This window comes from Nelumbo lutea, chromosome 2, assembly GCF_056320005.1.
Source record: "Nelumbo lutea isolate HS-2025 chromosome 2, American lotus-T2T, whole genome shotgun sequence".
Taxonomy (NCBI): domain Eukaryota; kingdom Viridiplantae; phylum Streptophyta; class Magnoliopsida; order Proteales; family Nelumbonaceae; genus Nelumbo; species Nelumbo lutea.
In genome coordinates, this window is record NC_142685.1 from 8,587,178 (window position 1) to 8,602,329 (window position 15,152).

Here is a 15,152-nt window from a genome sequence, read left to right on the forward strand (position 1 = left end):
GAAATAATTTTATCAATGATGGAAATGCAATACAAAAATTTAATGTCAACTTTGAAATCAAAATATTTTTCTTTTTAGATGGTGGGTTAGTGTATTGAGTCAAATGATACCAAAGACAAACAAAAATTAAGTGTGATGAGTAAAAAACATTTTTTATAATGTAAATGAGATCTATAATTTAAAGGGAAAAATATAGTCAAAGTTGGTTGTACATTTAAAACTATGTTGCAGGTTGGTCCAGAAACCAACAAGACTCTAACAACCAACTCTACATTTCAAATTATAAACCCCCCCTGCCATGTCATCGGAGGCTTATGTGGTTGTTGCCAACATGAGACTCTTAGTCCATGTTGGACACAACAAAAAGCCAATACCGAAAATAGGTGTTCAGTTTCTCTCACACTCCCTCTGTCTCTCGATCTCCCTCCTTTCTCTCTCACTCTCACAGTCGTCTCTCGATCTCCCGCTCCCTCTGTCTCTCCCACTCTTCCAGCTTCGGTCTGTAGCCAAATCAAAACCTATCTCTCTTTTTCTCTCATTCTTCTCCCTCATTCTCCCTCTCGGTCAATATCTCCTTCTCTCTCCCTCAATCTCTATCATTCTCCAATTTGTGTAAATTACATAGCCAAGAGTTTCTTGTGAATTTTTATCAAATAGGTGTAATGATTTTTGAACCATACCAAGTTGGTCTCATGCTCTTTTATACAATCTAATTAATACCACATAAGTGTATAAGAAAATAAAAAAAAAGAACGAGAGAGGGAGTGAGAGAGAAATTGAAGGAGAACGATAGAAATTAAGGGAGAATGAGAGATTGATTGAGAAATAGAATGAGAGAGATTGAGGGAGAACGATAGGTAGAGAGAGAATGAGAGAAATTGATATATAGAAACCCAAAACCATTTTTATTTATTTTCAAATCACACAGTTGTTGAACAAATAAAGATGATTGTGAGAGTGAGAGAGTGTGAGGGAGATTGAGAGAGTGAGTGAGTGAGAGTTAGAGTGAGAGTAAGAGTGGGAGTGAGAGTTAGAGTGAGAGTAAGAGTGGGAGTGAGAGAGAGAAACTAAAACCCTTTTTTTTATTTTCTAATCACCCAACATTAAAGGGCAATTTTGGTATAAGCTTTTTGTTGTGTCCAATATGGATTAAGAGTCCCATGTTGGAAACAACCACATAAGCCTCTGATGGCATGGTGAAGGTTTTTATAATTTGAAATGTAGAGCTGATTGTTAGAGTTTTGTTGGTTAATGGGCCAACTTGTAGCTTAATTTTAAATGTACAGTCGGCTCTGACTATAATTTCCCTAATTTAAAACTAATCATTCAACTTTTCAAAGAAACTCATGATATCATAATTGAATAATAAATATTTAAGAAAAGATAGAACACAAAAAATGAAAATGTACAAAATTTTGTCAAAAACATTTGAGAACATTTTTGATGTTATATATTCATCATATGAAATAAAAATAATTTTTAAAATAAAAGTTATTTTTATTTATGATAAAAATGCAATACAAAATTTAATAATAATAATAATAATTGTTATTTGCTACAAGCATTAAGTTTATTTTTAATCATATGTTACTTTTTTTAATTTTCAATTTCTATCTTAACTATGGTATATCTAAAATTCAAGTAATTAATATGAAGAAAAATTTCTCATGTGCAATGCATGTGCTTAATTACTACTAAAGCTAAACTACTAAGAGTAAGCTCAGATATACAAATATAATGTAGTTGGTTTAATATTTTATTACTTCACATATACTGTGAATGAAAGCGTAGGTCCTGCGCTGCTTTGTTGGTTGAAGGCTTCTAGTGTGAGAAGTTATCTATATCAATTGATTCTTTAGTTGTATCTCATCTTCTTAAAGATTTTCTCTGTTGGTTTAGTATTACTTGATGGCTTTGGTTTTTCTTTTCATCTGTATTCAGCAGGTGATTCTTAATTGAACACAAAAGAAATAATGCCCCGAAGGTCCACCACTTCTTCATCAACGTCAAAGCCATTATTAAATCCTGAAACGGTTGATTCAACTACAGTTGATAAGGCCCTCTATTTAAATGAACGTGGAGAAAGCCCAAAAAGGTCGGCATTTTTATGGCTGGCCTTGTTTGCAGTGATCCTTAATTGCTCTTGGGGTGTTCATTATTATCAGTTTGAAAATATGCCTAGGCCTCTTAATGCCAACCAGGCAGGCAAAAGGGGTTTTTCAGAGCAACAGGCCATGGAGCATGTCAAGGCTTTGACTGAACTAGGTCCTCATCCTGTTGGTTCTGATGCTCTCGATCTTGCACTGCAGGTTTGCATCTATTGATTCTATTACCTTTTTTTTAGTTTTCCAATCATTACTTCTCTCTTGTATCATGTAAATTAAATAATTTCGCTGGTTCATTTTTCACAGCTTCTCTTTTCTTTGTTTTTTGATAGTAAATAGAAATTTTATTAAAAGATAAGGTACATCCTCAGGTTATAATAAATCACCAAAAAAAGAAAGCAAGTGACCCATCTCAGATCCTAACCTTATACCCTCCCTAAACCCTGAGCTCTACTAACATCTAGGCCTAGAAAATCATAAAAAAGAAAGAAATAGAATCCTGCAAACCCAACCCAAACCCATAATAAAAAAGATCCACAACTGACTTGTCAGTTCGTGAGAAGATGAAAGAGCTAGAAGAGAAACACAAGTTCAGATCTGTTGGGGTTGATTAATTTGATCGAACCAACCCAGAAAAGATGTATTTTTATTAAGGTCAAGTGAATGGACAAGATTGTCCTTACAGAGAAACTAATGTACACACCTATTACAGTACAAGAAAGAATAAGGGCCCGTTTGGTGCATCTTTTTGAGAAGATCTTCTTGTAGTTCTGACAGTCAAAAGACGCATTGAGCTTTTGACATAAGATCTGGGCAGCCCGAAGACAGTTTGGCAGATGTGCGTATTTCCGTGTGTCTGCCCGCATCTTTCCGCACGAGATTAAAACGTGAAAGATGCGGGAAGCTTCATTTGAAGCTTCTCGAAATCAGCCCGAAATGGGCTTCTCGCGTCTTTTCGGTGCACCGTCTTTTGGAAGCTAGATCTTCCATGAGCCAAATGGGAATAAACCAAAAATCGGTCTTCCCAGCTTGTAAACAGCCAAAAGACCGCACAGAAAGATGCACCAAACGGGCCCTAATAAAATACAATAGAATTACAAAGCTACCCTTTATTTTCTCTACACCCCCCCTCAAAATGATGCTGGGTATAAGCATCGGTTTGTCCACAAGAAAATTATGTCGGGATTTGGTCATGGCTTTGGTGAATAGATCCGCAAGCTTTTGACCCGATGAAACATGTGGGAGAGAGATGTGCCCATGTGGAGAAGATCATGAATGAAGTGACAATCTACCTCAATGTGTTTAGTACGCTCATGGAATACGGGATTGGATATAATCTTGATTGCACTCATGTTGTCAACATACAAAGGAATAGCAGATGAGTGATCAATATCCATGTCATGAAGTAGCGCCTTAAGCCAAACTATTTCACTGCATACTGAGGACATGGCTCTGTACTTGGCTTCAGTAGATGACTTGGAAACCGTCTATTGTTTCTTGCATTTCCAAAAAATTAGGGAATCACCAAAGAATATATACCAGCCATTAGTAGAGCGACGAGTGTCAGGGCAACCAGCCCAATCGGCATCCACATAAGTTCGGAGTTGTGTGGAGGAAGAGGATGAGAAAAAATAATCCATGTGATGATGTGCCCTTGACATAACGAATAATCCGAAGAACTACTGAATAGTGAGGCTGAAGTGGAGCAGATACAAACTGACTCATGATCTAAATTGCATAGGAAATGTCCGGTATATTCATGGTTAGGTAGATAAGACTACCTACAAGATGCTGATATAGAGTAGCATTAGGGAGCCTCATCCTTACTCAACTTACAGTTAAGCTCAAGAGGTGTATCAACTTGTTTGGAGTCAGTCAAGCGAGCAAGAGTCACCAAATCAGAGGCATATTTCTATTGGTTGACAAAATAACCTTGATGACATCTTTGAATTTCAAGCCCAAGGAAGTATGTCATTGGCCCAAGATCTTTCATTTTGAAGGAGTGACTGAGCAGAAGTTTCCGTTTATTAATACCATCCACATCATCTCTAGTGATATGGATATCATCAACATAAACTAAAAGAAGAGTCAACCCTTGATCTCTCTTAAGAGTGAAAAGAGATTAATCTGAAGCACTTTGCTGAAAACCAACCTGCAACTAGACTTGTTCATGGGCCGGGCCGGGCCGGGCTCGAGCCGGACTTTCATTTGTCACTAATGAAAATATACTAGGCCCGAGCCCGAGTCCGGCCCTGGTAAAAAGCCCGAAACCCGAGACCGAGCCCGAAGCCCGACCTAATTGAAAAAAAAAAAACAATTTTCCCTATTCAAATTAGAAATAAAAATTCAGATAGTATTTTTTTTTTCTATTTAAATGAACAATGGGCCTACAAGATGGTATTTTTCCCTTTCTTTTATATTTTAAAACACAATTTTACATTCTTAAATAAAAAAATTTATTCAAATGGACATAATCACATAACTAATTTTAAGTTTAATATTAGGTCGGGCTGGGCTATTTTGACAAAACTCGAGCTCAACTTGAATTTATTGCGGGCCGGGCTTTTTGGCCTGAATTTAAGCCGGCGGCCCTATAAGCATGTTCAAGCTCGTCCGGGGGTCGGGCCGGCCCGTCGGGCCACCCGAACCATGAACAGGTCTACCTGCAACACTATTGTACGGAAGTAGTTAAACCAAGTTCGTGGAGACTGAGGGTTGTCATAGTAGCTGGGAGGTGGTTTCATATAAATTGTCTCCTGTAATTGTCCATGGAGGAAGGCATTCTTGACATCCATCTGGTGAACTGTCCATTGTCCAAGAGCAGTAATGGCTAGTAGCAAACAGACTGTTGTCATTTTGGCCACAGGAGCAAAAGTTTCATCATAGTCAATTCCATACTCTTGCTTGTAGCCTTGAGCAACCAAATGGGCCTTATATCTGTCCAAAGTACCATCTGATTTGAGTTTCACGGTGTAAACCCATTGGCTACCAATGATGGAGGCATCTGGAGGAGGAGAGACAAGACCCCATGTATCATTCTCCAATAAAGCCTGGACCTTTGAATCCATAGCATCTTTCCAATGCTTAACTATTACGACTTGGCTGTAAGACTTAGAAATATCTCTGGATGACAAAACAACTGAGAAAGAACTATGACTAGAAAAGAAGCCATAGCGATCAGGTAGACGAGAAATATGGGATGACTGACGCAAAGGAATAGATGAAGGTAAATCCTCAGGAGGAGAATCTGTACTCAGTGTTTTAAAAGGTGTGGGAGGCGTATGCCTAGAGGCGGCATGGGAGGCGTACGCCTCCAGGCGAGGCGCTGACACCTCCGAGGAGTACCCCTCAGGTGCAAGAGGTGTATGCCTTTTGCGCTTTTCTTATGAGGTGTGCTAGAGGCGTTCGCCTCATGTGCCTCATGCACATCTGATATAAAAAGATAGAAAAAAAAAGAAAAAAAGAAAAAAAGGAAAGGAAAAGAAAGGGAAGGGAAAGAAAAAGAAAGAGAAGAAAAAAAAAAGAAAAAGAAAAAAGGAAAGGAAAGGAAAGGGAAGAAAAGTTAAGGGGAAAGAAAGTGGTTTGCCCCTTGCCCCTTTGGCCCTCCTTTGAACTAATGTTATGCATCTTTATTCTTCTTAATATAAAAGATTTTTATTAAAAATAAAGAAAAAAATGAGATCCTCCCTTCCTCTTCATCCTCCTCCTAACCCCCCTCCTCTTGAGGAGGCTTACGCCTCCTTGTGTTTGGGAGGCTTACGCCTCTTGCGTTCTGAACTATGCCTCACGCCTCTGGGTAGTGGAACGCCTCGTGTCACGCCTCCGCATTTTAAAACATTGTCTGTACTTACAATAGTAATGGATGAAGAGGAATGACCAGTCACTGTTGCTGGAAGTGGAGGAGACATAGGCGATGGGCGAACTAGATGCTTCCTGAAATACATCTCAAGTGGCTGAAATGAAGTAGGAGAGTCACCTGTAGAGCCAAAGTTATGTAGAATAGAAATGGATGGCGCAGGCAATTTAGTAATATGTTCAAAGAACGAAAGGTTCTCAAGAAAGATGACATTGCGGGAAATCCGCAACCTGTAGACTTTGGGTTCATAACAAAGGAGTCCTTTGTGTTCCATACTATATCCCATAAATGCACACATAACTGATTGAACTGTTAGCTTGGTGCGTTCATGGGGAGGGAGATGGGCAAGACAAACACGTCCAAAGACACGAAGTATGGATAGGTTTGGTGGGCGATGAAATAAGGATTGATAAGGAGAAGAATTTCCAAGAATAGGTGTAAGAAGAACATTGATAAGGTGAACAACAATGCGAGTCGCCTCCACCTAGAAGGTAAGGGGAGCATGAGAGTCTTGAATCAAGGATCTTAGCATACTAGCAATGTGGCGATTCTTGTGCTCTGATACTCCATTCTGTTGAGGAGTATCGGGACAAGATCTCTGGGACTGAATACCATGTTTAAGATATGTTTGAAACTCACCATCCTAACCATCATAGTACTCTCCCGCTGAATCTGACCTCAAAATGCTTATAGTACTTTTAAACTGAGTCATTACCATAGCATGAAAGTTGTTAAACATGGAGAAAACTTCTGAATTCTTTCGAAGGAAATAGAAGAACTAGGAGTATAGATGCATGTTTAGTAGAAGATGGAAAAGGTAAATAGAAGAACTAGGAAATAGAAGAACTAGGAGTATAGTGTCGAGTACAATCATCAATAAATAACACAAAATACTTATAGTCTAAGCGTGAAATAATTGGAGACGACCACACATCACTGTGAATGAGGTAAAAAGGTATAGATGCATGTTTAGTAGAAGATGGAAAAGGTAAAACATGACTTTTACTATAGCAACAAGTTAAACATGATTTATCAACATTCTTAAATGAAGAAGTAGTCATAGGCAAACAACCAGAAGAAAATAAGTAATCCAAATTTTTAGCATGAGTGTGACCCAAACGTCTGTGTCATAAGTGCCACACATATTACAAGAGGAAATAAAAGAATTAGGAGTAATAGATAGCAAACGGGAGTCTGGTGAAATTCTCTTATTCTTGAATTCCAGAGCAAACAACTTTCCAAGTCTACGCTCCTTCCCCTTCAGCTCCCCACTGTGTTGGTCCTGGATAAAACAACCATCACGAGTAAATAAGGCATTATTACCATCATCAACAAGTTGCCCAATAGAGATAAGACTAGTAGTCAACTTAGGTACGAAGAAGGTTTTGGGAAGATGAAAGGGTTTGGACTTGGAGGTGGACAAAAATAAATCATCACAATCACATACAGGTATAGAATCGCCATTAGCAGTAATAATATGGTTGACAGAGGCCTGATAAGCCTTATGTTGTCCTTTCTTGGGAGGCCTAGTTGGGCATTCCACTATAATGTGTCTCTGCTGTTTGCAGTAGGTACACAAGTTTTTCTTCTTGCAGTGGGATGCCACGTGACTATATTCTTTGCAGTCACAGCACTGCATCTTTGAGAAGTCTTTCTTACCTTTTTGTTTGGTAGCCAAAAACATTGTATCAATCCCACGTTCTTTCTTATGATCAAGTGTAGACAAGTTAAGAAGACGAGTTTCCTCCCTTAACAACTCTCCAAGAATTGCATCAAGATCAGGCATTGGCTCTCTGCTGAGTATACTAGAGCGTAGAGTCTCATAATTGGGCTTGAGGTGCATCAAAAAGTGCATGGTCTTTCTTTTGCTGAGATGTTTCTTCGTAGTCTTTACACAACAATCTGTAGACAAATCCCCAAAATGGGCCAGTTCATATTCAGTCCAAACTCCAAAGATTCACAAACCCCACAGTATTCTTGAATCCGCTTCTCCCCTTGGACATAGGAGAAGATATCAATTTCAATTTGATACTGCCTAGACATATTCGATTATTGATATACATTTTCAAGGTACTCTTTCATGTCATGGGCTGATTTGAGACCTCTCATCAGAATACTAACATCCATGGAAATAGAGCCAAGTATCCATGAAGTAACCTGAGCATTTTTAGTTCTCCACTGTTTCAGCCCTTTGACATCACTGGTGTCAGGCATGGAAGTGGAACCATCAATATAACCCCACATACCTTTCCCCTCAACAAAGTACTAAAAATGGAACTTCTAGAGAGCATAGTTGCTCCCATCGAACTTGACAGAAATAGTTTCATTCTTTTCCAAAGCCATGTCGAAAAGAATACAAAATAAAAACTGATCGAAGCAAGATAAGCAGTAATCAAATTTAAGAGAGTCAAAAACAGAGAAAAGTAACCTCTTACAGTCACAAATTGTCCAAGATCCAGCAACAGGAGAAAACTGGATATACAGTCCAGAAAGGGAAAGTCTGGATGCATCCGCCCAAAGGAGATGTATAGATCTCTCTGAAAGCTTCTCGGATCTCAATAAAAATTTCAGAATATGATGAGGAGGGTTCGGTGACACTTCCTTTCAAATCTTATTGCAAACTGATGTCATATAAGAGAGATCCAATGAAATCTCTCTTACTAGATGCGCAAAACATAGGGAAATGGTCTTTGGAAAGATCAAAACAGTCCAGAACCAATCGACAATGATAATAGCTCTCAAACTGATTTAGGAAAGAAGAGAAATGGATCAAAGAGCAGCCTGCTCTGATACCATGTCAGTTCGTGAGAAGATGAAAGAGCTAGAAGAGAAACACAAGTCCAGATCTGTTAGAGTTGATCAATCTAATCGAACCAACCCAGAAAAGATGTATTTATACTCAAGTGAATAGACAAGATTGTCCTTACAGAGAAAATAAAAGAGCTGTACAGTAATGTACACACCTATTACAGTACAGGAAGGAATAATAAAATGCAGTAGAATTACAAAACTACCCTTTATTTTCTCTACATACCCAAACTACAAATCATGTCCATTATTATTATTATTATTATTATTATTATTATTATTATTCAAATGAAGGTTGCTTTCAAATATTCACAAGGGCGAATGCTAACCTTCATCATCATCATCATCCAAACCTTATCCCAACTATATGGGGTTGACAACATAAATCCTGTTTCACCATTCCGTTTTGTTTAATGCCATATCCATTGTTATGGGAACTTAGATAATTTCTAACTATTTTGACCCATGTGCTTTTTGGTCTACCCCTAGACCTTCTAGCCTTTTGAACTTGCAACATATCAATTCTTCTTATGGGTGCTATTGGTGGTCTTCTATGCGCATGGCCAAATCTTCTTAGTCTACTTTCTCTCATTTTATCACCTATTGGAGCTACTTGTTCTTTCAAATGACTTCATTTTTAACCCTATCCTTCTTAGTTTTTCCACTCATTCATCCCAAAGTACACTTCTTTGCCACATTTTTTTGGATGTTGTTTCTTGACTACCCAACATCCTGTTCCATACAACATAACTGGCCTTACAATTGTTTTATAAAATTTTCTTTTCAATTTAAGTGGTATTTGTTTGTTACATAAGGCTTTGGATGCACTCCTCCATTTTTGCCATCATGCTCAGCTCTATTCTATGGCTAACACCCCCCTCAACCTCTCACTTGTTATGAATTATTGAACCAAGGTACAGGGAAAGGTCACATTGCATTATCTCTTGGTCTCCAATGAGTCCAATCCTAAGTGTATTCTCATTTGCGCTCCTATTATTATTTGTTTGCTGAAATAGGGCTGTCGAATGAGAGAAGAAGAGGAAGAAGAAGAAGAAGAAAAAATGAGATGGGCGGCAGAATAATGCTCAGCCAGCCCTAATCTATCATATATAAGGACATTACATAATGTTACATAAATAGACAAGAATGCCCCTGATTAGTGATGGGACACCTAGTCAAAATAAACACTAAATAAGATTAGGCCCAGTAACTAAGGCCCAATAACTAATGACTTAAGACCCAACAAAGATAAACATACAAATTAAGACAGCCGAACCAACACTCCCCCTCAAGCTAAGCATGGATGTCAATCATGTTTAGCTTGCCAAGTTAGTCCACGAATTTCACTGTAGCTAGCCCTTTAGTCAGAACATCTGCAATCTGCATCTCGGAGGGAGTATAAGGAATGCTGAGTTCTCCTGAGACAATTCTTTCTCTAACAAAGTGACGGTCTATCTCAATATGTTTCGTTCTATCATGTTGCATTGGATTATTTGCAATGTTGATGGCAGCCTTGTTGTCACAGTACAACCTGAGAGGGCACTCAATCTTTATTCTAAGTTCACCAAGCAGGATCTTAATCCACAAGAGTTCAGCAACACGATGAGCCATAGCTCGGTACTCGGCCTCTGCACTAGATCTAGCAACCACATTCTGTTTTTTACTCCTCCATGTAACTAAATTTCCTCCAACAAAGGTACAATACCCAGAAGTAGACTTCCTATCCCCAACAGAGCTAGCCCAATCTGCATCAGTATATCCTTCAACTTCAATTTTACTGTTTTTCCTGAACAGAATTCCTTTCCCCGGGCAAGACTTCAAATATCTGAGGATCCTTTCCATAGCTTTCATGTGAGGGATTTTAGGAGTGTGCATGAACTGACTGACAACATGTACAGCATAAGCAATGTCAGGGCGAGTGAGGGACAGGTAAATCAACTTCCCCACTAGCTTTTGGTATCTTTCCTTATCAAGGTAGTCCTCTCCTACTGACACCTGTACACCATGATTCTGTTCTATTGGAGTATCGGCTGGCCTACACCCCATCATGCCTGTCTCTTGAAGAAGATCAATGATGTATTTCTGCTGACATATATAGATGCCCTCTTTGGATCTTGCAACTTCAATCCCAAGAAAGTATCTCAGTTGGCCCAGATCTTTGACCTCAAATTCAGCAACCAAAACCTCCTTTAGTCTTTTAATCTCTTCCTGATCATCCCCTGTAATTACCATATCATCCACATAGACAATAAGTGCCGTAAGTTTGCCATTTCTCTTCCTTACGGAAAGGTAAACGTAGTTCCACACTCCATCCCATTTCCAATTTTGCTTCATTATCTCGTCTTTCTGCATCACATCGCCAGTTTGTTTCACTTTTGTCTTCTATTTCCCTACCTAACAATGTTCAAGAAGCTCTTAGTTCACCTGGATGGCGGCGGGCAATGGAGGAGGAACTTTCTGCTCTTCAACATACTCAAATGTGGGAACTTACTACTCTTCCACCTGGGAAGCATACTGTGGGCTGTAAATGGGTGTATACTATGAAATACTTGCCAGATGGTAGTGTGGAGCGTCTGAAGGCCAGACTTGTTGCTAAAGGTTACTCACAGGTGTATGGTGTGGACTATATGGAGACATTCTCACCGATGGCTAAAATTGGTTCCGTTCGTGTCCTAATTTCCTTGGCAGTTATGTATGATTGGCCTCTCCTTCAACTTGACATAAAGAATGCCTTCCTCCATGGTGATCTAGTGGATGAGGTATATATGGAGCAATCACCTGGGTTTGTTGCTTAGGGGGAGGGTGGTAAGGTGTGCAGGCTGAAGAAAACAATCTCCACATGCTTGGTTTGGGAAGTTCAGTGAAGTGGTGAAGAGTTTTGGAATGAAGCAATGCCAGGTTGATCACTTAGTGTTCAACTATGACTCAGAAGCTGGGAAGATTTTATTAGTGATAAATTGGGGATTGGCAAAGTAAAGGTATTTCTGCAAAATCATTTTCAAACAAAGGACCTTGGAACATTAAAGTATTTCTTGGGAATAGAGGTTGCCAGGTCAAAACAAGGTGTGAATCTGTGCCAAAGGAAATATGTCCTTGATCTATTGGAAGAAACATGACTGTTAGGTGCAAAACCGGCTGAGACCCCTATGGAACCAAATGTTAAGTTGAGCAGTGATACAGGAGAAGTATTTGAAAATCCTGGAAGGTATAGACAACTAGTGGGAAAGCTGAACTATCTGACTATCACGAGACCCGACATCTCCTTTGCAGTCAGTGTGGTGAGCCAATTCATGCAGAACCCTCGTATATCTCACTGGGATGTAGTCCTTAGAATTGTGAGGTATCTGAAAGGTGCTCCAGGCCGTGGGCTATTGTATAAACTAGGAGGAAAACTTGAAGTAGTTGGGTATACAGATGCAGACTGGGCAGGCTCAGTGAGTGATAGAAGATCTACTACAGGCTATTGCACATTTCTGGGTGGAAATCTTGTGACATGGAAGAGGAAAAAGCAGACGGTTGTAGCCAGAAGCAGTGCTAAAGCCGAATATAGGGCCATGGCTCACACTACCTTTGAATTAGTGTGGCTGAGGAATCTCCTACAAGAAATTGGGTTTCACATGGATAAACCTATGAAATTGTACTGTGACAACCAAGCTGCTACATATCTCATCCAATCCTATCTTTCATGAGAGAACAAAGCACATAGAGGTTGATTGCCACTTTGTGAGAGAGAAGGTTTTTGCCAGAGAGATAAATACAGAACATGTGGGCTCCAATGACCAGTGGGCAGATTTGTTTACAAAAGCTCTAAGCTCAGGGAAAGTGAACTATCTATGTAACAAGCTGGGATTATATGACATATATTCTCCAACTTGAGGGGGAGTGTTAAGAGGTGCCGAATAGGGGTAGTTTAGTCTTTTTATTAAGTAACTTGCTTATGTGGCAGTGTTATTAGAGTTACTCTGCCCCACACTTAAGTAAGGTCATTTTTGTCTTTGTAACTATGATTAGAACCTAATATAGATTAAGGGGGTCGACTGAATGGGTAACCATCAGATTTTCGACAGACCCTTCTTCTTCTTCTTCTTCTTCTTCTTCTTCTTCTCCTCTTCCTGTTCGGACTACTGTAGCAACAGTCGAAACAAGTTTAATCCCTTAATAGTTTTTTACAACTTTGTATGCCACCTTTATTATTAAATATAGGCACCATACTGCTCTTTCTGCATTCATTAGGCATCTTCTCTTTTATTTTCTTATTAAATAGCTTAGTTAGCCATAATAAACCTACCTCTCCCATACCTTTCTCACACCTCTATTTGAATATTATTTGGTTCTAATGCCTTCCACTCCATCTTATTTAGTGCCTCCAAAAAATCTAGAGCACTCCTTCGCAGGTAAAAAATGAAGAGTCCTACTGCAATCAGGATTCTTCCCCCTTCTCCATTTCTTCCTGATTTTGGTGATCAACCCTAGATCTGCAACAAGGGGTTCTAGATCCACCAAAAAGAAAACAAAAAACAAAAAACCGGCCACCTTTGAGGTCTTCGATCAGCCCTCTAACTCATCATGCAGTTGGCTGATCTAAGGCTGCATGATGGGAGCACAGAAAAAAACTAAAATCCTGCTCAGATACCAAGTAGAAATCTGCAGAAATAAAAAAACTGTAGAAAAAAGATGAAGAAAAGAAGAGTTTTTGTGAGAAGAGAGGAGATAAAGAATTTCGAAAAGAATGAGAGAACAATCAGATCTGGCTGCCCTCTCATTATTATTTATACTTAAAGTAAAAAATATGTACAAAGAACTTAAAAAAGGCACTTCAAAACACTCCAAAGGGTCCCAACAAGTGTGCTGTGGTCCCCACTACCTATCTAAACAAAATTAATTCATAAATCTACACAAAATCCATAACACTAAGCAAGGGGTGAATAGAGATCAACTGTTTTGGGCTAAATTATAAATATCATTATAGGGTTGGATGACTTGGCTATGCCCTTTGCATTGCATAAATCATATTCTGATTAATAAAATTTTGTTCCTTGTTGCTGATCATATATGTATGCATGTAGTTTGGGTCCTAATCAGTTTGGAACAACCGAAACGGAAAAACTGATCCCAATCCAATTTAGTTGGGGCAAAATATTAAAACCCAGAACCAAGCCAATTATAATCAGGGCATGTAATCGGACCTAGACCCTATATAATGGGGTTGGGTTGGTTTGGTTCTGTTAGGTCTGCCTGATCCAATAACAGCCCTATACCTTAACCATTACACCCAACATATTGAAAGCAGGTGTAGTTCTATATTTTGTCTTCCTACAACCACTACCAGCTAATGTTTCTTGGACATTGATCACCAAACCATTTCCAGTAGGAAGCAAAGATTACACAGCAATATCTTGAGTATTGCCAACACTGATCCCATGATTTAGATATTCTATCACAAGACCTCCCCCTCCAACACCGTTGTTTGAAGGATTAGTACAGAGATAAGCATTCAGAGCTTTATTCAATTCCCATGCTGTTTTAGCCAGTCTGGCATTATCCTTCACCACCTTCCTCTTGTACACTTTCCTAAAGTTCTTGCAAGGACCAGCCTCATGCAGGCCTCTTTTTAAATGAAGATTTCATTTATTTTCCCGTGCTGATATTTATATCCCTCCCTAATTAGTATTCAAACAATGGGTCCTGAAACCTGAAATTACTAAAGTTGGAAACTCATGTTGAACATTAATCCTATTAACCCGACTCAATCTAGGTTGGGTTGAACGGGTCAATCCATAACATCATTAGACAGAGATCTTGCCTTGGGATTAAAATATTAGGTAATGTTTACATTTATACACACACACATCTGCCATTGGAGAGAGATATGTTGCTGCTGCTGTTGCTTCTTACTGACTGTTTTGTTCATGCCTCCATGGCTCATATGCCATTGGAGAAGGATGAGGGGGTGGTGACAGTGGTAGTATTGCTTCTGTTCCCATTAGCCACTGCTTTTCTGCCATCAGCCACCTTTTCTACTTGCAACTGTTGGCCACCTCTTCTATTTGATGCCATCGATCGTTCTTGTCTCTGCTACTTGCTCCCAGATCTAGTTGCCAATCTAGTGGTTAACCACTACTATAATTTTTTTGATCAACATACTACTATAATTTGAACAGGTTGTCACTGCTAGCTGAACAGTGCTGACATGCTGCTGCAATGCCATTGAGGACAGTGAGTGACTGTGTATTAAGTGTTACAGGGGTGAAGCATAGGGGGGAAACTAAAGTTCCTAATCCTAGTCAATTGAATCAGTTGGATCTTAGCTGTGGTCTGACCTGTCCCTGCTAAATGGGCCAACTGATTCAATGGATTGATCACCTGGTCAATGGGTTTTTGCA

General features: G+C 39.2%; 1 protein-coding gene across 4 annotated transcripts in view; it reads left to right on the plus strand.

Annotated features, from left to right (window-relative positions):
* The window catches only part of LOC148868423 (Zn-dependent exopeptidases superfamily protein), a 104,305-nt gene that overhangs the window by 1,548 nt on the left and 87,605 nt on the right, over positions 1 to 15,152 (plus strand). For 2 of the 4 annotated variants that reach the window (XM_088971256.1, XM_088971258.1), the window contains exon 2: positions 1,945 to 2,309. In XM_088971256.1, the coding sequence (XP_088827382.1) occupies positions 1,974 to 2,309 (336 nt within the window). In that variant the 5' untranslated portion in view covers positions 1,945 to 1,973. Of the gene's footprint in view, positions 1 to 1,941; positions 2,310 to 15,152 lie in introns of all 4 variants that reach the window. The other 2 variants (XM_088971257.1, XM_088971259.1) reach the window with 1 other exon arrangement.